Here is a 23,677-nt window from a genome sequence, read left to right on the forward strand (position 1 = left end):
TATTTTTCACAAAATACATGAAATGACCAGCTCCCATAAGACAAAACTAGGTGGCTCTTCATTTCAGTCCTCATACGTCAATCCTGCCCTCTTTCCCATCCCTAAACTTCTCTCCCTGCCTCACCTTTTCGTGTGATTCCTTCACTCCAGATTCCATTACTCTAAACACGAAGCCTTGTTCATATGCCAGATACGAGACCATTTTGCCTCGTGAGCATCCCGGGCATCATTTCATTGCCAGTGGAAGTAAACTGACCGTCATTAAAATAGGAGTAATTGTGATTAGTAAGTAGATAGCAATGCCTCATTTCACTCCAAGATTTTCCAGAAACAGCACAGCCAGGGAAGCACTTAAGTCCCTCCGCCCCACCAAGGCGTTTCTGGAAGCATGTTGGTGCTGGAGGCCCTGTCGCATACAACATACAGCACCCAGAGCCTCCTATCAGCATCACGGTGGCTAAAGATTCACTGCACAATGTCTCTGGAATATAAAGGCCTCAAAAAAAAATGAGATGTGGGCTGAGAAAATACCATTTGCAAGGGATGAGGTGGTGGCAGGGGAAGGGCAGAAAGGGAGAAGCTAAATCCAGCAGGTTTCTGAAAAATGCAAAGCTGGCTAAAATGCACAATCCTTTTAATCTCTCCTGCCAGGGGCAACAATAGTGTGTTGCCCTGCCAGATCTATGCAAATGGCTCTGAGTTTGAAATTTCGAACTACTAAAACTCATTAATGTCTCTGTTGCAATTGTAGCTTGCATGACTAATTCCTCATCTAAACCAACAGTCTGGTTGCTCCAAAGACTCCTTAGCTTGGTGGGGGGAGGGGTGGCAATTACGTGTTCATAAGTACCACATATCTGAGAATTGCTACTAATCAGGGTGGGGCAGACAGAAGAGAGTAGCTGCTAAGGTTCTATCATAGCCTGAGACTCTGCCATCTGTCCTATGGCAGATAGCTGATTCATAGCTACAAGTGAAATTATGGAAATGAGTTTTGCAACACTTAATACCAGCTATGGAGGAACAGTAGGTTTCTTTGGCATAGTTCTTCTTTTCCTTTTTTTTTTTTAATAATAGTACTTACTCCTTGGTAGGCCTACACTCCATCCCACCCTCACTGCATGCATCGTCTATATAACACTGACTATCTAGATTCTAGAATCTACCTTCCCTTTGTAAGTTACTCCTGAGTTCTGCTACATCAGGTCGACAGCCAGTTTTGTGTGCCACACTGTACAGGGGTTGGGGATATTAAAATCTGTATGTGTGCACACCACATGAGTGGGTTGCTGTTCACAGGGAGAAAAGAAATACTCAGCAAATCCACACGTCATCTTTGGATCTCCCTTTTGCTCTCAGTCCTTCTGGGGGCTTGGTCCTTAAAATCTTGCCCTGGGCTCAGACAACGCAGGACCTGATCTGGACTCCTCCTCCTGCAAGCGATGTGGCCCACGGCGAGCTGTGGAACTTCCCTAAGCTTCACTTGCTTCATCCGTAAGTGGGGTAATGTAATCGACCACGGTGCCATTTGAGGGTTAAGTAAGGGTTGTGAGCCCAGCATCTATGTGCCTGATGATTGGCCAATGGAAATAGTAAGAACTTCCCTTTTCTCGGCATATGAGAAGATTTCTGTACGTTGTAACTCTGCCTTGCCTGCATTGCACAATCAAAATTCAGTTTACCAAACTCGCTTTCTTAGTGGATTTTTAAAAATATATTTTATTTATGTATTTATTTATTGTTACTGTTGTTCGAGTACAGTTACTGACCTAGTCCAGGCGATATGGAAACAATTAGCCTTGTAAATAGAATCAATGAATCTGCTAACTGGCCTTCCTTCACTGCAGACTGCAGCTCAGGGTGAGCAGCTACCAGAGCTAGCTTCCTTTCTCTCATCCTTTTCTGTTCTCCCAGACATAGCTCTGAACACATACAGATGTCTTATACGGCTGCTGTTTGTGTTAGAGCAATGCTGCATGACAGAACTTTCTGAGATCACGGCAACGATCTGTAATCGATGTTGTCCCATACAGGAGCCGCTAGCCATCTGTGGCTCGTCAAAATGCAGCTACTGTGTTATTGAAGAATCAAGGTTTCAATTTCACTTAATTAAGTGTAGATCGCCATACGTGACTAGTGGCTACCAAATTAGACCTCAAGATTTCCCTTTTCCCTTTCAGCAAGAGCCTCAGCTACCGCTTTTAAAGTGGGTGCCTCACTCTCTAACCAAGTGGGGGTTAGATGTATTTAATGTTCCTAACGGCATCACGTTGCAAAAGCACAGAGAGGGTAGCATGGGCTGGAATGGAAACTTAGCAGTTGATCAGATGACTCAGAGAGCTTCCAGTGAAAACAAACCAAACCATACACTTCGCTGTGGTTGTCACCCCTGCTTGCTCTTAAAGTGCACCACTCACCCGGGGCCAAAGGAAACTCAGAAACAAAAAGTCCATTGCCTGCTGTGATTGTCCTCCAGCAGAATGGTTTGAAGAAAGCTCCACCGAGCTTGCAATACCCGCAGAAGCACTCAGGAGGCCGTTCTGAGTCCCTCCCGTTGTTTCCCAATCACCAGTGATTTGTCTGAATACTTTTCATATCCACCTTTTTGTAGCCCCCTCAAACAAAAGCAACATAAAAGAGAATCAAAAAAACAAACAGAGAGAGTGGGAACCAGAGAGAGAGAGAGAGTTTGAAAAGTCCGCTTTAAGCCAAATCTGCAGGGCCGAGACTCCAAGCACTGCCTTATTTTAAACACTGTTATTTGGCACATGGTTTTCTCGTGGTTCCAACAATAATATTGCACGTTTTCTTCGAAGCCAGGAGGGCGCTTTGGGGAAGTACTTCAGGCAGGAAGATTCCAGAGGCTGACCCTTAATGGCCTCCTCTGGGCATCCCCGCTATGATTCACAAGATGTCTTTAGCAGGCTTTAAATTTCAGCTGCCCTACAGATTCCAGAAGACTATACCAAGTTGATAGGTGGGGCCCGATAGGCAGTCATCCAATCAGCTGTCAGGGAGGAGCCTTCCCAAAGCTAAGCCCCGCCCCCTGGGCCCAGCCCGCCCAAGGACAGCCGCTGGTCTCTCACCTGCAAGTCTCAAACCCGACTTTCAGGGCTTCCAGCATCTGGGCCATGGTGGGCAGGGTGCAATTGAAAGCCGCGCAGAGGTCAGCAGCTTCCGTCCGCGAGATGCTATAGCGACCATTTTTCTCCACGTGGAATACACCTGAGTATCGGCAGGTTACATTCAGATCTGTGGGATGGAACGGAAATGTTGAGATTCTTTTGCATAAATAACCTGCAAGGGATAAGAAGTTTGTTTTTGAGCAACCTCATTAAAAAGCCAAATAACTTCTCTACCGGCCAGAGCCTTCAGTAATTACTCCAACATTCCAAAGCACCATTACCTTAAACTCGAGCCTGGGATAAGACACAGTCAAGCCGCCTCACTCTTACTGTGTCTCCATCCCCTGCTGCACACCAGAGTTTTTTAAAGCGTGTGATTGGGAGAGCTCCTGACCACTGTGGGGTTGGTGCTGTCCAGTTGAAATCGATTTTTGCTCAAACTCTTAACATTTTTAGTAAGTCCCAGTTTGTCTTGTACCACCTGCAAAATGGTACAGCCACGACAAAACTAAGCGTTCTCTTACTATGTAGCTCAGCGATCACACACTCCTTGGTACTTGCCCAAAGGAGCTGAGAACTTATGGGCATACAAAAGTTTATAGCAGCTTTACTCATAATTGTCGGAATTCGGAAGCAACCAAGAGATCTCTCATAGGTAAATGAATAAATTTTAAAAAAGAAAAGAAAAAACTAAAAGTATATGATTTCTTTCTGATTAGTAAAGCAATACAAACTTGTAGAAAACTTACAAAAGTCTGGAAAGTAATGAAAGAAAAGCAAGTCCATCACTAAGAAACTACAGCTAACGTTTTAAACATTTTGCTGTATCTTCTTTCAGTTTGTTTGTTGCTGTATCTTCTTTCAGTTTGTTTTCTGAGTGTGTGTATGTGTGTTTCTAGTTAAAATGATACTAAATATACAGTTTTAGATTTGGGAGTCTCCCCCCCACCCCACTCTTAATCTTATATTATGAGCATTTTCCCACAATCCTGTGGTGTTGCTCCCTTGCTTATAACCTCCAGTGGCTCCTGCTTGCACCCAGAATAAATTTCCTTATCATGGCTGATAAGATCTACATGATCTGGCTCCTATCTCCCTCTCTAGCCTCTAAGTAGCTCATTCAGCTCCAGATACAAAGCTTCCCTTCAGTTCCTTTGAGCACTCTGAGCTCTTTCCCACCTTAGAACGTTCATATCCGCCTTTCCCGCTGTCTAGAATGTTCTGTCCTTGATCATTACATTCTTGCTTGTCAAATCCACATCACCTCCTCTTAGAGTCCTTCCCTGAACACCCTTACCAAACTTGCAGCGTCTCCCTCCGCTCACCTTGCATTCACACCTCCTGCAGCAACTTCTTTATTTATTTATGCAGCTAATTATTCTCCATCTGCCCTTTTTGTGAGGAAAACACACACAAAAAAGCCAAGGCCTTTTCGTGGTTTACAGCTGTTTTTATTGCTCACAACAGTACTGACAGAGAGGCTCAGCAAATATTGTTGAATAAATAAATGACTCAGTGAAATTTCTTAAAAAACATTCTTTAACATCTTGACAGATCGATCCAAGACCTGTTGTCTGCTCCCAAGAGTTAATGGCATTTAACCTGAAGCCTAACCGCTGTCCACTGGTGAAAGAGTGATTTCATTCAACCCTCATTAATCTGGAATCTCCGCAAGGAGCTGAAAAATCCTCTGGTTCTCCAGGATCTGCTGTAACAATCGCAAAAGTCTTAAAAGGCCTTAATTGAAAATTCTTTTCTTTTTCTGTCCGGGACTGTATTATCCCCAGTTTGCACTTGAGTTCGCTCCAACGCAGAAAGGTCACATTATTGAAACTGTCCTGGTGAAGTCTAACTCCTCCTGAACACTTCCGTGAGCCTCAAAGACAGTCCTTCCCTAAGGACGCTGACTGACAGTTCTCGGCCCGCCCGCCACATGGTGGGCCCCGTGCCAGGCTGGGCAGCACTTTGTCAGTTCTGAGCCAGGTCTGGATCCAGACAGACCTGGCTTTGCTCAGACTCCTGTGGGCAGGTCTGGAGGTAGTCAGGAAGATTCCGCTTATTTATCAACAAGAAAACTGAGACTCAGAGAACTGAGCTGCCCAAGGAGGTGAGGATGTCTGTCCAAAGGCTGTAGTCACCTCCCGGAATCTCAGGTGCTCGTTCTGCAGTACTGAGCCAATGGCCCGGGGCCTGGAAACCTGTTACTGCATTGTCCCTGGGCGCCCAGAACCTTTAGGGCTCTGTGTTGCGTCAGCTTCCAAGAACCCTAAGAGATGAATTTAATGTATGTATGTGCATATTATTTATAGGTAAAAAAAATTAAAGCTCAGAAAATCAAACAACTTTCCAAGTTTGCCCAGCTAATAAGTGGCAGAGATAGAATTTCATCTTAGGCCTGTTTAATGCCAGACCCGTGTCCCAAACCACTTTGCCATTCGCCCTCAGTTCCTGTATTACTAGGGGAAGATGTCACTCTAAAGGAGAGAGGCACACCTAACCTGCTGGGGCGTAAGAACAAAGAGAAGGTCAGTATGACTGAGTTGTATAGGCAACAACTGCTTTCTCCTTTCTGAGCAGGAAGCAGGTTCCAACCAGAAGAAAACAGAGTCACACAAATGCAAAATGAGATGTTAAGAGAACTATTGGACTTCTGTATCCTCTTTCTTGACTGAATATAGTGAAAGAAAAAACAAGAAATGGAGCTTTGAAAAGACATGCACCCATATCAGCTGGTCTTCTTTTCTTTTGTTTGCCTCATTAGCATGTAGATGCTCTAAAAAAGCACCCAAAGAAGGTGAAATGGAGGAAATGGGTTTTTGCGTGAGATTAATTCCCTTTGGGGTGGAGGATGCCGTGCTTCTCAAACAGCCACACAGCATGGGGCTGAGGACACAGGGGAGCACAGAGGAGGGACACGCACAGGGCCGTTTTGAAATACTGTTTGTTTTTACTGACATTTTCAGCTTTGACCCCTCTGTCAGCCAATCTAAGCAAAGGGAAACTGTCCCTCTGGGTGGCAGCCCTTCTGGGGTGGCAGCCCAGGCGGGGCTCTGCTTGTCTAGCCTACAAAAGAAAAACAAAGCTTCCCAATCAGCTTCTTGGAGGCGAGGTTGATGGGGGAGCCGGTAGCAGAGAGCAGGACAGGCCGACTGCCTGTCAGTGCTCAGCCAGGTGGCTTCTGTCACTCCCAGGTTATAAATAAAGTCTGAGGCATGGACGTGGCTGGGAGCTCAAAGGCAGTTTCAGTCTTATTAAAATTAGCTCTACTTTGCTACTCCGCACACAGATATGCAAGTCAATAGAAACCAGTTCAGGCTGAGACTTTCAAATAAAAGCCTTCGTGCCACAGTCAACATAACTTTATAGACAATACATGCATGCGTTGTGTGAGTGTGTCTATATTCGTGTGTGGTTGTGTGTGCTCTGCCCAGCCAAGAGAGGAAAAAATAGGCAAACTCATCCTTCTGCCTTCCTAGATTTCAAGGCTTAAACGGGGCCTGACACACGGTAGGTGCCAGCCCAGGGCTACCAAATGAATGCAGGAATTCTGTGCAATGTGAAAATTCCACAGCATGCATTTATCTTAATCTCATAAAAAAAGGTCCACTTCCTAATCCCGTGGCATCCAGCCAGCTGCAATTGCAAAGATGGTGTCAAAACTTTGTTTCAGGCCAACTGTCCCATGAGTGTTCACAGTTCCTTCTCCCATGTTCCAAGAGCTAGTAATGATGGAGCCAGGATTCAAATCCAGCCAGTCTGGCACCAAGAGTCCATAGGTTTATCCACTAGGCTACTACTCCTAACCCCAAATGAAGTAACTGTTTATGACCTTTCAGCATCCCCAATGGATAGCTGCTAATATTCACAAAGTTCGAGTACGGCTGAGGTGGGAGCAGCCACGGACAGCAGACCGCTGGAGAGCACTGGTGTGTGCGGTCAAGGTGCTGGCCACGCTGTAAATCCCTGCGGACACACAGGGCTCCCAAGATGTCTGTACAGCTCTCCCAGACACAGAGGCCCCTGTGATTAGGGATTTGCTGTGACTCAAGAGGCTAATAGCAACTGGCTGTTGCATCTTTCAAACAAGCCTTTCCAACTGGAAATAAATCAAGAACGTTTTCCGTTGAGCCCTCCGGTTTCCAATAAATCTCCTGTATCACGTAATAAATGAACTGTCCAAGTTCCTCCCCTGAGAGACCCAAAGGGCAACATCAACCGTTTGAGGCCACTTTTAGATCCAGGGTGGAGCCTCTCTGGAGGGAGAAATGCCACCCGGCACGTTAGGGTTGCCAGGAAGACAAAGGGGCCACGGGCCCAGCACCCGGGGAGCTCTTCACCCACATGAGAAGAGGTCTACCAGTGTGACCCGTTTGGAAGATTTTTTAAAAAGGAGCTCTCCAGGAGAGTGTCTTCTCGTTTAACCTACTCTGGCACCAAACTCACGCAAAGGTTGGTAGACTAGTTCAGGGTTCTAACCTCTGTGCCCTGCTGCCAATTGTGGCAGGTTCTGGGTAAATTCATTCTTGCTTGGATAAACCATCGCTGACTCAAGACGCCATTAATCCTAACTGTATTTTCCACTAAGCCTCAGGTCAAGGAAAATAGATCTTTCTAGTAAAATTACCCCAGCACATTTAAAAACTGCCTGTATTGCAGGACCAGAGATGAACAGCTTCTTGGTTTGCCCTAGTCATTTCCTAAGTGGTGGAAAATCCCAAGGTGTGCTGGGAGGGGAGCACTGTGTAATTTTTACCCAACTCACCATTACCTACATCTCCCCAAACTTTCCTGAGGGGTGAGTGGGGGCGGGGGGGGGGGAGTGTCACACAGCTGCCTAGCAATGGAGGTTTCAACCTGGACTCTACAAGCCGATCTTCAGGGAGTCTATAAACCCGCGAAACCGTGCGCAAGATTTTGTGTGTACAAATACAGTATGTGCACGCATGCTTGTGTGTTCGCGTGTGTAGGTGTTTTGGAACAACATTCCTGGGTTTCTTTAATTTCTCAAAAAAGTCTGTGAGACAAACACATAAAGAATTGCAAGGGTTATTATCTCCAAGGTCTCCTCAGTAGTCAAATTCCAGGATTCTGAAATTTTGGAACTGCCCTGTGGGTTTCGTGACAGCAGAGACTGCGTCTCTCCTTCATCCCTGGGTCCCCAGTAACCAGCACAGTACTGCACAAAGTCGGCACATATTGAATGAATGAATGAATGAATGTTCTCTTTCTCCCCCTGTCCTGACAGTACAAGCAGACTTGTTGGGTGCAAAAAGAGCCCCTCCCAGCTCCATTCCCCAAATCACGTCTGAAGAATCGCCAGCTGGGCCTTGTTGAAAATCCCCTACAAGACACTTAAAATGTCTTGAACTGGAAGCATTTGCTGTTTTCCCTGGAAACAAATGGTTCAGCCCTGACTGGTGTGGCTTGGTTGGCTGGCTGTTCTCTCACAAAGTGAAAGATCACTGGTTCAATTCCAGGTCAGGGCACATGCCTGGGTTGCAGGTTGGGCCCCTGGTTGGGGAAGTGTGTGAGAGGCAATGTTTCTCTCTCGTGTGGATGTTTCTCTTCCTCTCTTTCTCCCTCCCTTCCCCTCTCTCTAAAAATAAATAAATAAAATCTTAAAAAAAAAACCCAGATGTTTCAGAGACCAACTTTCTGTTTTGTATATGGCTGTGCCCGAATTTTATAAACATCATTCCACCATGGGCACAGCCTCTATGCATCCTGTCATGGAGTCATTCCTGGGGCCAGATCTCCTGAGAGGACGCCAGCCACAGTGCATCTCACGAGAGGACCACCCGAAGACTACCATCACACTGTGCCCAAAGACACACAGTTCTATATATCAGACTTCTCCAGATGGTCCAAAATGAATTAATTTATTTTCCAACATGAGCCACCCAGATGTGCCTAGACGCTTGTCATCTCCTCAGGAGGGATGTGGCAGAGTCAGATTTTTTCCTGCTGATTTGGTCCCAGAGGAGGCTATATGTCTGGGGAAGTTGGATTTTTGTTTGTTTGTTTGTTTTGAAGATGAGAATAAAGCCAGTTCCTGCATCTTAATGACTTGTGCCGTTCCCACCACCGTGATAACAGCGAGCACTCACCAGCACCTACTCTGGGCCATATGGGGTTTTCAACATTTTACGTGCAGGAATTAATCTCATTCTCACAACGCCTCTATGTGGCAGACACTTTTATTTTCCCCATTTTTCACAGGAGGTAACTAATTTGGCGAGAAGACCTGAGTAACCTGAGCTGTGAGCTGTGGACTGGATTTCAGACTGGACAGACTGGCTGATCACCCTGCACTGTTAAATTGGGCATGGGACAGATGCTACAACGATAGGAAATCCACTCTTTCTCCAGGTGGTTTTTAAAGTGTGGAAAGGTGAACATTAAAAGAGAGCTCTGGTGAGAGGAATTCGAGCTTATTGAATACTATTTTAAGATCATAGTTGTCTTGATTCCAGACCATAAGGCTTAAAAGGGCAGGGCCATTTGCCCAAGAACTTGGTAAGGCTTCAGGGGGGAAACCCTCACTGATGGCACTTCCACCTTCACCATGGGGAAAAGATGGTCACTGGCTCCCCCCAACAATGGGCTGGCTACCTCTCTACTTCTACCTGTGCTTTTCCCATGATCCCCTTGGCAACTAAGAATCCAGCCTAAGCTACAGTTTAGGCCTCCTTTACCCTTTAGAGCCTAGGGCCATGGCCAAGGTCAAGCAGAGTGAATAGAAGACCTGGGGGCTCAGGGTTGACCCAGGGCTGGCAAGCCAGACCACAGGCTGTCCTTGTGACATTATGAGATGTCTGCTACTCAGCCTGAAATCTCAATAGACCTGGAGCAGGCCCTCTGGACTGATTGCATCTGACCCCATGGAGCCCCTAGGAGTCTGTCATACTCTAGCCTCTTGGGCCATGGCAGCCAAAAGCACTGGTGAGTTCTCTACTTCTCAAAAAAAAAAAAAAAGTATAGTGTTTATCATGAAATAGCTAGGATTCTGTTACTGTCTCCTGATATGCTGAGCTCATGTCTGAAAAAGATTATACAACTCACGAACCTAACCAAACTGATTCTCATTAAAAGTAAGAAAAGAAAGGTCAATTTTTTAAAAATAGCATCATTACTAATTGGATCATCTATGTTTAAAACAGGAGGGACAACAGATGGCTTCTAATCCAATTCCCTTAAAATACAATAGAAAAAAAATCCAGGATGCCTGAATATGGTCCCCCAGCCAGTTATGAGAAAAGCAGGACCTTAGGGGTTTATAATTGCAGGATTTCTGACTCCTAGACCAATGCTCTTACTACTGAGCTGCTTTTATAAGAGGTCTGAGCAAGCTATTCCCAATAAAGTCATAATCCACTGTCATTTTTATTGAATTTGTTGGGGTGACACTGGTTAACAAAATTATACAGGTTTCAGGTGCACAGCTCTACAACACAAGTGTACACTGTACTGTGTGTTCAGCACCCCAAGTGTCCCTCCATTACCATGTATCCTCACTTTATACCCTCCTCCACCTCTCCCCAACCTCTTCCCCTGACCAATCACCCCTCTGTTGTCCGTGTCCATGAGTTTTTTTTTTCTTTTTTGCTCAATCCCTCCACCACCCCCAACCCCACCCAATCTCTCCCAACAGCTGTAAGCCTGCTCTCTATCTATGAGCCTGTCTCTACTTGGCTCATTAATTCATTTTGTTTATTAGATTCCACATATGAGTGAAATCATATGATACTTGTCTTTCTCTGACTGGCGTATTCACTTAGCATAATACTCTCCAGGTCCATCCATGATGTCACAAAAGGTAGATGTCATTTCTTTATCCACTTATCTAGTGATGGACACATAGACTACTTCCAAATCTTGGCTAATGTAAATAATGCTGCAATGAGCAAAGGGCTGCATATATTCTTTGAAATTAGTGTTTTGGGTCTCTCTGGACATAGTCCCAGAAGGGGAATCACTGGGTCAAAAGGCAGTTCCATTTTTAGTTTTTTGAAGTAACTCCATTTTGCTTTCCACAGTGGCTGCACCAGTCTGCATTCCTGCCAACAGTGCACAAAGGTTCCCCTTTCTCCACATCCTCACCAGCACTTGTTTGTTGATTTATTGATGACAGCCATTCTGACAAGTGTGAGGTAATATCTCATTGTGGTTTTAATTTGCATCTGTCTGATAATTAGTGACATTGAACATATTTTCAAAGTCTTTTCACCATCTGTATGTCTTCTTTGGGGAAGTGTCTGTTCAGGTTCTTTGCCCATTTTTTAGTGGGATTGTTTGTTTTTATAGTGTTGAGTTTTATGAATTCTTTATAAATTTTGGATATTAACCCCTTATAGGATATATTGGTGAATGTGTTCTCCCAGTCACTGGGTTGTCTTTTCAATTTTTTTTTTTTGTGGTTTCCTTTGCTGTAAAGAAATTGTTAGTTTGATGTCGTTCCATTTGTTTTTTTTTCTTTTTTCCCCTTGCCTGAGGTGATGTATCAGAAAAAAATAGTGCTACAAGCAATGTCCAAGATTTTACTACCTAGGCTTCTTCTAGGATTTTTATGGTTTCAAGTCTAACATTTAAGTCTCTAATCCACTTTGAGTTTATTCTTGTGTGTGGTATAAAAAAGTGGTCTGGTTTCATTTTTATGCATGTATCTCTCCAATTTTCCCAATACCACCTACTGAATAGACTATCTTTACCCCATTGTATGTTCTTGCCTCCTTTGTCAAATATTAATTGACTATAAAAATGCGAGTTTGTTTCTGGGCTTTTTACTCTGTTCCATTGATCTATATGCCTGTTCTTATGCCATAATCCACTGTTTTAATGAGACATAAAGAAGACATTCTGTTCTTTATTTCTTTGATTGTTTGATGTGTTTGAGCCCCAGAAGTTTCCATCTGGGAGTCTTTCTAGCTATTATAGCCCCTGTTGGCACCCAGGCCTGCCCGTCCGAAAGGCTGGCAGGCCTTCTTGCTGCTCCCACGTCACTCACCTCCATCCCCTGACGCCCATGTGATGGGCCTGCTGAAAGGCTCTATTGTTCAGAATCCACTTCTGAACGAGGCCAAAATCACACTCGGTGGCCGAATCGCCCTTGGCTGCCCAGGGCGGACCATGAATCTTGAATTACTCAGCCTCTCCCGGAATTGCCCGGGAGGTGGGTGAGAGTTTAATGAGCAGAGAAAATAGTCATACACCATCATACCCAGAGCATTTCCTCCAGAATGTGTCCTGGGTGGCTTTCAACTGAACTATTTATCTCTTGGTACTTAGAAAGGAAATGCACCCCAACTCTTGGCAACTGGCTGTACCCCCTGACCTCTCCAAGGAGCATGGAGCACCATGGCCACCATCACTGAACCAATGGAGCATTTGGGTTGTTTCACAGAGTCTGAAGAGCCCTCGCCCCTGCCTTCTAGGGGAACAATAGGGGTTGGGGGAGGGGCTAAAGTGGGGAGAGCCTATGTAAGCTCTTACTTTCTACCCTGGGTCCAACAGTCTTTCTGACAAAGGAGAGTGTGCGTCCTAGAGTTGTCACCTCAATGCACAATTCTGAAAGGCCAAGTGGTCTTTGGTGAGCAAGTCCCCAGGAAGATGGCAGAGGGAGAGAAACCCCAGGGTATATGCCTACATGTCGCCTTGGCAACCGGGAAGCGCTTGCTCTGGCCTTGCAACCTTCGCTTTCTCCTGTTTTGGACCGTACCCCTTTAGCACACTGACTAGCACAAACCCAGGATGTGTGGTAAGTGAAATTAAACAGCACCTCAGGGGACCACACGGGGTTTTCCCTGTTGCAAGTAGAAGAAAAAAAAGAAGAGGGTCCCACTTTGTTTCATAACTAGATTTTTTTCTGAGGTAGTTACAATGATTACATCACCTAATTCACGTATAGTTTTTGCTCAGGTGTGTAACCAGCATTTCGAAGAACTGATTAACTTTTACAGACGATGAGACTAAGATCAAGAGATTCAGAGATTCAAAGGCCTTACAGAATCTGAGTAAAATCCAGACCTCCAGTCAGATTTTCGAGGTAGAATTTTCTCCCTTACCTGTGGAGCTGCCCTGTGCATCCTGGGTTGTCAACAGGCAAAGGGGAGAAGTGGCCGCACTCAGAGAGGAGAGTTATGGTTTTCACGCTGTTTCTGCCTCCCCTCCCCATGATGTTGGAGGCAGAGCCACAATACTTAGAAAGTAAAGGCAGAGCTGCCCCGGTAGGAGCTGGAGTGAGGGTGGAGGGACAGACTCCAGACCCTCTATCCGCCCACTGCTCATTGCTGCCCAGCCCCCACCCCACCCCACCAATGGTCCTGACACCCTCCACAATGGTCTAGGAGACTCAGTGGCACACTCTGGAAACCATCACAGTAAGGGCCAATCACAACAATGATAACCACCACTTAGCAAGGCCTGCCAAATACCAGCAGCTCCAAAGCATCTGGGGCCCTAAGAGGGTTCATCACCCACGTGGGAGCTGCGGAAACTCAGAGTCAGGGTGTTAAGTACTGTAATCAGCACAGGGCTCTACAGCCCAAATGAAATGCACTTATGAAAGTGGTTTACAAGTGATGCAGGCCTCGTATTATTATTTTGTGTTTTTCCCCCCTGATCTCAGGAATAAAAGTGCCTTGCAATCTTCAGCTCTCCCTAAAGACTGTCCCCGGTTCACTCTGCAAGGAGGAAATAGCAAACGCCACTGTCCTGCAAGAGAGACATCTGGATGGAGGGGCGCAAAGGGCCACCACCATTTCCCGCTCAGCCCAATTTCACCACAGTCTCAGGTGTCTCCAACTTTGATTTTATTCTCTTGTCTATCACGTTTAGCATCTTCTCAAGTGAGAAAGAGAAGACTGTGGGGTCTCTGAAGCTCTGTTCTGTGTCGGACAGTAGCCTCGATGCCGTAACAGATGTTACACCATGGGATCCCCCAGCAGCTTCGAGAAGTCAGGTTATCACCTGCATTTTGCAGATGAAATAAGTGAGGTTCCAAGCACAACAGACCCAATGTCCCGTTGGGAAAGTGGCAGAGCCAGGAATCAAACTCTGAGATGATATCTGGTCTGTGACATGAGTTAGCCAAGACTCAGTTTACCAAAGCCACACATGCCTCTCTGCTTACGGCGGGCAGATTCTCACACTAGGAGCTTCAAATGCAAGTGCACTGTGCAGTCAAGGATGTGGTTTGGACCCTCAAGCTCCTGCAGACCCTACAGCCAAGTCCCTGTCTGGGCACCCAGTAATATCAACACTAATATAGCACTTACTGGATGCAGGGGTCTGAGCTAGGTGCTTCACACTGATTTTCTCACTTACCCCCCCCCCCCGCAATAACCATATGAGATGAGTGCTGTTATTAGCATCAACTTTTTGTAAATAAGAAAACAGGTTCAGAGAGGTGAAGACACCTGTCTGAGGCTGCACTGTTAGGAAGTCAGGCAGCCTGGCCTCTTCTCTCTTGGCTGCCACACATGAATGCCTCTTCCATTGCTTCATTCTGGGAGATTCCAGGTGATTGTAGAATAATGGCTCTTGGCAGACAGTTTGAGCACCCTTGGGTTAATATTTGCTAGTGCCATGCAAATAGAGCTGGTGGATGGGAGCTGCTTACCACTTTCTTCCTCCAATGGGGTAACTAACAGACCAAATGAGTTGAGGGGAATTTTAGAGGAAAATCAGTCCTGGACTGGGACTTACGAAGCCCATGCCCTGGACAGGGCTGACCATCTCAGGAGCGCACTTGGGCAAAGCTTGGCGAATGGATTAGATTTCTGCCTGGTCGCCATAGTAGACGGATCACTCTCCTCTTCCCAGATGGACTGTACAGGTCAGGCACCCCTTAGGTTGATAGTTTTAACCTCATTCTGCCTTAGTATCACTTCAATTCATAGGAATAACAACCCCAGAGACACTCTGGTGGGCACCAGGTGCCTTGCAATCCCCAGTGGCCTCTTTCTCTTTCATCTAAAAGAAATCTTATCTGAATGCAAGTGAGCGAGCTTGGGAATTTTTATAGGAACAGCCATGAGTTTGATGCAGTTTATAAGAAAGCAAAGTCATTTATAAGCCTTGACACTTGGTTGCCAGTAATGCTGTACTTACAATTCACCTACAACCAATCCTGACCTACAGGAGGATCGAGACAGAACAAGAATCATGCCTTTAGGTTACCCCTTTCCTCTCCAAATACGGTGAAGTGATGTAGCTCCAAAGTATTTATTTGCAACAAGTATTTCAAGTGACTACGGAAAGTTCTAGATTTCCACTGATTCTGAATTTGCTGGGCTCAAAAATCATCAGGTCACATTTCAACAACTCTGTCTCTCTCTCTTTTCGCATTCCCTCTCCCTCTCTCTATCAGTTGCTAACCTGAAGAGGTGTGTGTGCGTGTAATAGGTGGGCTCTCTTTCCCAGTCCAACCTCCCACCACTATTCATTCTTCAGATGCTTTTAAGAGCAACACAAATGTCTCAAAGCAAAAGCCCTACAGGGGGAGAGGCTAGATTGTGGAGACATTTTTAAAAATCTGGGCCAAAAAATTCCAGGATTGGTACAGTTCCAATTGCCCTGTGAGCTAATAGCTTGTAATTCACACCTCTTCCTGAGCTTTCAATCTGCAAAATCTTATCGGTAACCACAGATGCCAGTCTCAAATGCCAGGCTCCAGAAAACTCATTTCTGACAAGCTTTTAAATCCTACTCAATCCACAGGATTTGGACGAAAATCTTTACCGCTTCATGTTCATCTGGAGTGGGCCAAACATAACTTCCTGCTTTTAAGGAGCATGGCCCATGCAAAGATCCAGGAGGTTTAAAAATGAAGGAAGTTACAAACGGCCCTTCTGTGAAGTTGTCAAAGAAAATAAGGTCTTGAGTTTCCTTCAAATAAGTGGCTGTGAAACATGGCCAAGAGACCACACCTGGGGAAGGCCCAAGCTCCTTCCAGCATGGACATTTGAGAGGTGCTCTGGGAACATCCAGCTGAGGACAGCAGGGCCTCTTGCTGTGAAAATTGTGCCTCCCGAATTGCCATTAGTCCCCCCAGGCCATGGTGCAGACATCAGTTCAACACACCTTCTAGAAGACGCAGATATTACATGTCAGACATGATCCCGGGTGCCGGGGAGACATATAAGATTCCTGCCACCCTGAAAGAGTCTACATTATAGTGTGGGGAGAGAGACGGAGAGAATGCAGGTGAATGGTTAACATATAAATAAGGCAGTTTCAGGCGGTGATAGTGCCACACAGAAAATAACAGGTGATGCTCTAATAGAGAATGGGGGGGGGCTGCCTTGCCAGGCAGTCTCTGTGGTTGGACACTCACTCTTCTGTGAACTTACGGGTACATTTTACTTCTTTATTATGGGGCTTCTGGTCAGATAATCTCAGATACACGGTGAAATGTATCCTCCACACATCCACACATACAGGTTAAATCGGATTTGGAATTCATTTTTGCTTTCCACGGTCCATTAGAAGCTGTCTCCAGAATTTGGACTTAGTAGGGTAAACAGGGAGACTTGGAACGCAAAGCTTATGGCAGCTGAATGATCTGGTTTCTGGAATAAGAGTTCTATTTGAGTCATAAGCTGGGGACAGAGTTGGTGGATTTGGGGTGCATCTGCCCTTTCTGGGTCCTGGCCTGAACTGCAAGGAGACAAATCAGAATAACAGGGCAGCCCATCTGAGCGCTCCTGTGGCTCACCCACTCACAGCCCTGAGTCTCGGCATCCTAGTGTCTTCGGCATCCCTTACTTCACAGTCTCTGGTAACTGGTGACCGGAGTGACCCCCATGGTATGGTGAGATGGCGGAGTGGCCATGCTCATAGTCTCTCATATCAGAGGGACTTGGGTTCAAGTCCTGGCTTGGGCTCTTGTGGAATGTTAGGCACGCCATGTTTTCTTAACCTTTAAGCCTCAGTTTCTTCATTTGTAAAGTGAAGATACTGCCTATCTCATGAGATGCTTTGGGGATTTAAAGAGGAAACACCCGTGAAACACTTAGCAAAGTACCTGACACTTAGAAAAATGCCTGTTATTAATAAATATTAGCCAATTAACTCAAAGATTAGAGTATGTTTAAAGCAGCTTAAATATGAAATGTCTCATATTCTGACTTAATTCTTGACTAACTGGTCAGCCACTTTCTGTATCATTGGTAACAGCCACTCAAGACCACCAGTTAGGGGCCAGGAACCTAATTATTCAGATACACAAGCTCTTATTCTATATAATATGTGTTCATACTAGATAGATGGATGCATAGATGGATGGATAGATAGACAGCTGATAGATAGTCTATTGACCTAGGAAACAGCATTCTAGGAAGAAGCCTGTCTAAAGTGATACTAACCCATATAATCAAAGTGGGTTCCATTGGGACTATGCTTTATTCATCTTTATATCCCAGTGCCTGATACATATGAAATACGGAGCCCAACAGATATGTCTTTGGTTTAGTGGCAAAAGCACTAGGTTGAGTCCAGTGGTCTGGGCTCTGGTTCTGGACTTCTTATTGATAAGCTGTCAGTACTTGGAGAAGCTTCAGTTTCTTTATCAGACCAGGAAGAAGTTGGATTTGAGGATCTCTAGGTCGCTAGCCAATCTGGCCCTCTTCCTCTATAAGGAGAAATCCACATTTCTTTGTGACTTGTTCTCCCCACGATCCAGAAACCTGAGCGGCTCCCTCTTGCCTGCAGGGTGGTGGCATTGCACTGGGGAACCAAGGCGTGAGGGTGTGATGAATGCCTCAAGCAGTGGGGACTGGCCAATGAAAAGAAACAATAGACAAAACAAGAGCCTGTTACCAGTACCCTGCTCTCAGGTTACACCAAATAAACGCCTCCAGAGCAGGCAGGGGCTAGAACCTGCCCCACTAAAGCTGGAGGGAAGGAATGGTTTCAATTAAGAGAAAACTGACAGAATTGCTGATTTCCTTAGAGAGACTTCCCCTGAATTACTACAAGCCCCCAGTGCTCCCTTCAGTGAATTTCTGCATCACGGGCCAACTCAAACAATTCTTCAGTCGTGAGACAATCCTAAAGTGAGGTGCTGCTAAGCAGCCCCCACCTGCACAACTGGAGACCAGATGCTCACCCCCAACTGGACCTCTCTGATCACTGGTGGTCTTGGGGGCTCCAGTTTCCCTGCAGAAAAGAAAGGGAAGCTCCCTTCCTGAAGAGAAGTCCCAGTAGTCTGAAGTTGTTTCGACGCCCTTCACTTTCAAGGAGCAAGAAAAGTCCAGATTGTTAGGAAAAGGAGATACCTTGATTTTCAAGGCCTCCAGTTCTGGGGATGGAAGAACAGGTTTAACCCTGGAACGCTGAATGGTAACTCTGGTGCACTGTTAAAAAAGAGAAAGGGAAGCTCAGAATTGAACTACAGCCCCACCACATAAGAGCTGAACCATTCTTAGGCAAGTTACTTCACCCTTATGAGTCTTAGTTTCTCAGTCTCTAAAACGGCTCTGAGGAAACGCAGTCATTCATTTATTCAATGGATATCTGCTGTGTACCTCAAAGAGAAGTTTATGAGAGCCGGACGATATAAATCAAGCACCAGCATTGAGCTAGGTTTGTAACAGGTGCTTTAAAACTGTCCATCTTTTCCCTGCTCCCAAGGGAAGACAAACCTTTGGACCACTGGCCACAGCTCCTCCAAGCGGACCCCCAGGTTCTGATTTACGACGTATTTATACTATGAAAAACCATTTGCGCTTTGATCGTCTTCCGTTTCAGCCTGAACAGCAGTCTGCAACTACGCTCGTGAAATTAAAAGCAAGATGAGAAGCTGACACCAGTGCCAACACTCCTGTTCAAAGGTATAAAGGTCTTAGTCACTTCAGAGGTGGGGCTGGGAGTGGCCTGATCTTTCCCGAGAGGAGAGCAGAACTAAGCAGTTTAAGGCAATCAAAGGTATTTTTTGGAGATGAACACCCCAATGATGGATGATCGACATTTTATGCCCTTAGTGCTGATTCTGCATCCCTGAGCCGGAGATTCCAGGTTTGGGCTTCTGGGGAGGAAGTGGGCTCTGGGAAACCCCCAAATTTCCAGAATAAGAAGGAAGCTACTGCATTAAACTGCCCCTAATGGTCCTTCGATACTCAGAAGCTAGGGAACAGCACTGTAAAGAAACACTCCACCTGTGAGGGAGAAAAATACCATCTCCCTGCCTTGGCCCCACCACTGACTGCCAGGACCAGAGGCAGGAAGACGCTGGTCCTGCTGAGACAAGCAACCTGGGAAATCGACTGACAGTGTGCAAGTAAAGACAGGACCTGGGGCTCATTTCCCCATTCGCTTTCATGAGCTAATGCAATAGCCAAGGTTTCCGGAACAACGCATGCTGCTTTATCTGCTCAGCAACATTTGTTCCAGTTAGCACACGTGGGTGTCAGCACGCTGGTGCACCCTCCCTGCCATATTAAATGAGATTTCATTGGCTAATGTTTTGCCCAGAAAAGGAATGAAAATCGCCCAAAGGCAGCTGAAAACATTTCTCAAGTGCAGCAGGAACACGGTCAGAGCTGATGTGACTGGAGAGGTCCCACTTCTAATAACAACAGCGATCACAATGGTTACTGTGAACACTTGCTCCGTGGCAGTCACTTTGTCAAGAGTTTCATGCACATGATCCCGGGAGGCCGCACACAACCCTGTAGGTAGGTATTATTACTCTATGGGAAAGACGAGAAAATGGAGGCTCACAGGTGCTCATTGCTTCAGCCACGTAATTGATGAGTGGCAGGACTCGAACCCAGGTCTCACTCCAGGATGCACACTTTCTGAGTGCCGGAGACACTAGACCCAACCCGCCCCTCCACTTTGTGCATGGCCTGTGCTTGGCTCGGAGACTAAACCATGTGGGCTCCAGGAAACATTCTCAAATCTAGTCTTCAGAAGAAGCCAGGAAACCTGGCTTTGACAGACACTGTTCCCTGATGGCCTGTTGGAAGTGACGCCTGTTTCTGAATGTGTTCCAGGGGGTGTGGGAATCTCATTTGGAGAAGAAACCAAATGAGTTTTCCAAAGCTTTTAACAATGCAAACAATGCAGAATACAAGAGTGGCTGTTGATTTTAGCCTCCAAACAATGTAAAGAACAGGATGCTAGAACAGATAATAGGGTACTTTTCCTATACCCTGGGAAACAGTCCTTCTGGAAGGCTGAAGATTATCTGATGAGGTTTGTTTAAAGGAGAGTTTCCCTAAACATGTCCCAGAAGGGAGTCACAGGAAGCCCCTCTCTCTACACCCAGCAATCACAGCCTCAAGTATCCAAGGCCTGCATCCCCATACCTTGGCCAATCTTTCCTATCCCTCACAGAAAGGTTTCCTCCTTGTCTCTCCCATCCACCCTCAGAGATCAGACATTGTACATCTTCAGCTTCCCTTGGTGTCCTTGCAAGAAACCACAGAAGGGATTGTTTCCTAGGTGATGCTAGCCAAAGGAGAAGGGATGGGAACAGGGTGGAGCACAGCCACGAAGAGCAAGGAGAGAATGAGTGAAGGTAAGGCCCGCTTGCTGACCCTCATTTACTTCTGAAGCACTTACCTCTTATTCTAATAGGATAGGAGAGGAGAGGATAGGATAGGATAGAACAGAATTTTTAAAAGTTTTTTTTTTTAAGTTGAATTTGGAGATCACAGCCAATCCCACCATACTAAGTCACAATCTCCCAAAACCAACCCAACATTAAATGAACACAGGCCTTCAAAAAAGATAATAGCAGTTCTAATTTCATTATTTCAACAGTTTTGTTCAGTGACCCCATGTACTGGGTACTGTTCTAGGCTCTGTGACCAGGGCATTGAACAAGGTAGGCAAGGTCACTATCCCAGGGGAGCTTGTGGTCCAGGGGAGTAGACAGACATTCAACAAGTCAACAACACAACAGATAAATGTTGTGACAAAGTACAAGGTGCTTTTCTCCCCAGGACTTTTGCTGTCCGTGAGCAATGCCTCCCCAAGGCAATGTCATTTCACCTGAGCTCAGAAGGGATGGCTTGGGAACTAGCAGGCCAGTCTAATAATCAGCAAACCTCATGGTCAGGAAGTTCACCCTCAGAATAAAACATAAGTCATTTTGGTTTAACAGAATCCATTTCCTCTAGCTCTTTCATCATTAGATTCTGAAAAGAAGCAGTGCCCTTCCTATGGAAGGAACAGTCACATCCTAGAGGTCTACAGTAAATATCCCCTGGGCTCCTCTTCCCTGTGTGCAGTCCTAATACATCTTTTAGTGGTACTTAGGTGGGGAAAAAAACAGGAATGGAAAACAAGTTTTAAAATCCTGATGTTTCTCCCCACACTGTTAGGTTCCTTAGCTAAGAACATAATGGCAGGGGACTGGCCCAGAAAACCCTCTTGATTACCTTTGAGTTTATTAAAAACTGTTAGGATGACAGACCCTTATGAAAGAGCAATTATTAATATAAAATTAATATAAAATTCCCTGTCCATTCTAGACTCCCTGAAAGCAAGTCAGGTTCATCAGGAGCCAACATAGTTTGGTGACATGGACATCAGCTTTGGGGGTGAAGAACTAGGGTTCAGACTCTGAATCTGCACTAATTAGCTATATGACCTTGGGAAAGCCATTACATTTCTCTTCTGTACAGGAGGATAATAATGCTAACCACGAAGTTACTGCAAGGGCTAGATTAGAGAATGGAGCTGAAAGCACTTCACGCATGTCAAAACACGCTGGGAGCAGTTACAGAAAAAAGAAGTCAGCTATGTGCCTCGGGGGTCATCGTCTCATAATTTACAGGGAGAGATGCTTGTCCAAGGTCATTCATAGTAATTCTTTTTTAATGAAGCACTACAGATGAGTGGTCTTTATGCATGGTGTAGCTCCCGCAGTCCTGAGATGAGCTGCAATAGTGAGTTTCTAATATAGAATGCTCAAATGTGCAAAAGACTGGCTATTTCCTGTAAATTATAACTGATTTAATGTTATTTTCTGATACGATTTTGTTGGGAGGAGAAAAGGATAAAGTTACAGCTATTCTGATGGAGTACACGCCACTGATCATCTAGCCTCAGACTGCAGTGTCCCCCAACTGAACCCTACTCCTGAGGTGTGTCTTCTCAGAAGCCGGAGGGTGTGGCTTAGGAACACAAGAACTTAGCTTCGTCTCTTTATTTCTTTAGCTTGTATAGCATCTGAAACCACAGTGGTACCATATAGGTGGACACCTTTTAGGACCTTGCTGACTGTAACAGACATTTTTACCAATGCAACCAAGTTCTTCTAATTGAACCCTGATTTTGTTAGAGTCCCAAACTTATGCTTAAAGGGAGGTGAGGTCCCAACTCCCAGCTCCAACGGGTGGATCCTGACTGTTCTTAGTCAAGCACTGTGGTCAGAGTACAGGTAGCCAATGATCGGTTTGGTGTGGGCATTCCATGGAATGTGACCCACATCTTCCAGTGGGAAATAAAGGGAAGTCAAGTCTGAAAAAGGAGTTCTGGAAAAGCTATTCCTCCTTTTCTTAGACGAGATGTTTGGGAATAAGCTTTGCTTCTTCAGGTGCTGGACATTGTTTTCTTTTTTCCATAGGACACCTGGAAGCGTGGAAGTCAATTTGAGACCGCGAAGGGGGCTAACCTGTGGGAAGACCCTGGGAGTGGCAGAAAACTGCAAGAAAACTGGGTCTTTGATAATACTGAGTTCCTGCAATTGTCCTACCTCCAGACTTCTTGTTGTGGAAAGATGTCATTTTGTGAGGGTTGGTTGCTCTATTACTTACAGAGATATTTATCTGGCATGCACTGACATGGATACAACCAAGAAAAATGTGACAGACAACAATTACATGAGGGACACATCACAGTTTGATGCATAGATGGGTTGTAGTTTATGTCCAATCATGATAGCTGTAACTCCATCCCTCTCTCTCCTACCCAAGAAAGCACATCCGAGTAAACAGACGTTACATCATCCTCGGGGGGATAACCTTGAATCTGCTCTCATTTATAAGACACGGTTGTTTATAACTGGTCATTTGAATTAGCTGGTGCCTGTACTCTCCCAATTGATATTGTTCTTATTATCTATGTTTTCATCTGAAACTATCTTACATGATGGTTTTTGTTTTCTCACCACATCTGTCCCACTCTCCAGATAGAGTCCACTCTGGTCATCTCTAAGTAATCACCCCCAGCCAAGGAGATAAAAGAGTGAGGCCCTTGTAACCCAGTGGTTGGACATCCATATCCCAGGGTTCTTGCCTGTTCCTCCTGCCTGGACCCAATAGGTGCAGCTACATGACTGCTGGAAGGCACACTGCAAACCACCCCTGGCACACACATACTTCAGCCACCAACATGCTCAAGACCAAGAAACTTTCAATAACATGGCTGAGATAGGACCCTAAACAAAGACTGAACGCTAAAGATTCCTAAGTAAATTACGAATTTTCCCCCATGGCTTAAAATAACTCTGACATCACATGACACATTGTTCCCCAGAGTTTAGGTTCCTTAGCTGCCCCAACATGTGCTTCTAAAAGTCTGAGTCAGCTAGGAAGTTTCCA

General features: G+C 45.5%; 1 protein-coding gene across 15 annotated transcripts in view; it reads right to left on the minus strand.

Annotated features, from left to right (window-relative positions):
* CD44 (CD44 molecule (IN blood group)) overlaps positions 1–23,677 on the minus strand; it is an 84,689-nt gene that overhangs the window by 45,357 nt on the left and 15,655 nt on the right. For all 15 annotated transcript variants that reach the window (XM_053924203.1, XM_053924202.1, XM_024558808.4 and 12 more), the window contains exon 2: positions 3,087–3,252. In XM_053924203.1, the coding sequence (XP_053780178.1) occupies positions 3,087–3,133 (47 nt within the window). In that variant the 5' untranslated portion in view covers positions 3,134–3,252. The remainder of the gene's footprint in view (positions 1–3,086; positions 3,253–23,677) is intronic.

Source organism: Desmodus rotundus, chromosome 5, assembly GCF_022682495.2.
Source record: "Desmodus rotundus isolate HL8 chromosome 5, HLdesRot8A.1, whole genome shotgun sequence".
Classification (NCBI taxonomy): domain Eukaryota; kingdom Metazoa; phylum Chordata; class Mammalia; order Chiroptera; family Phyllostomidae; genus Desmodus; species Desmodus rotundus.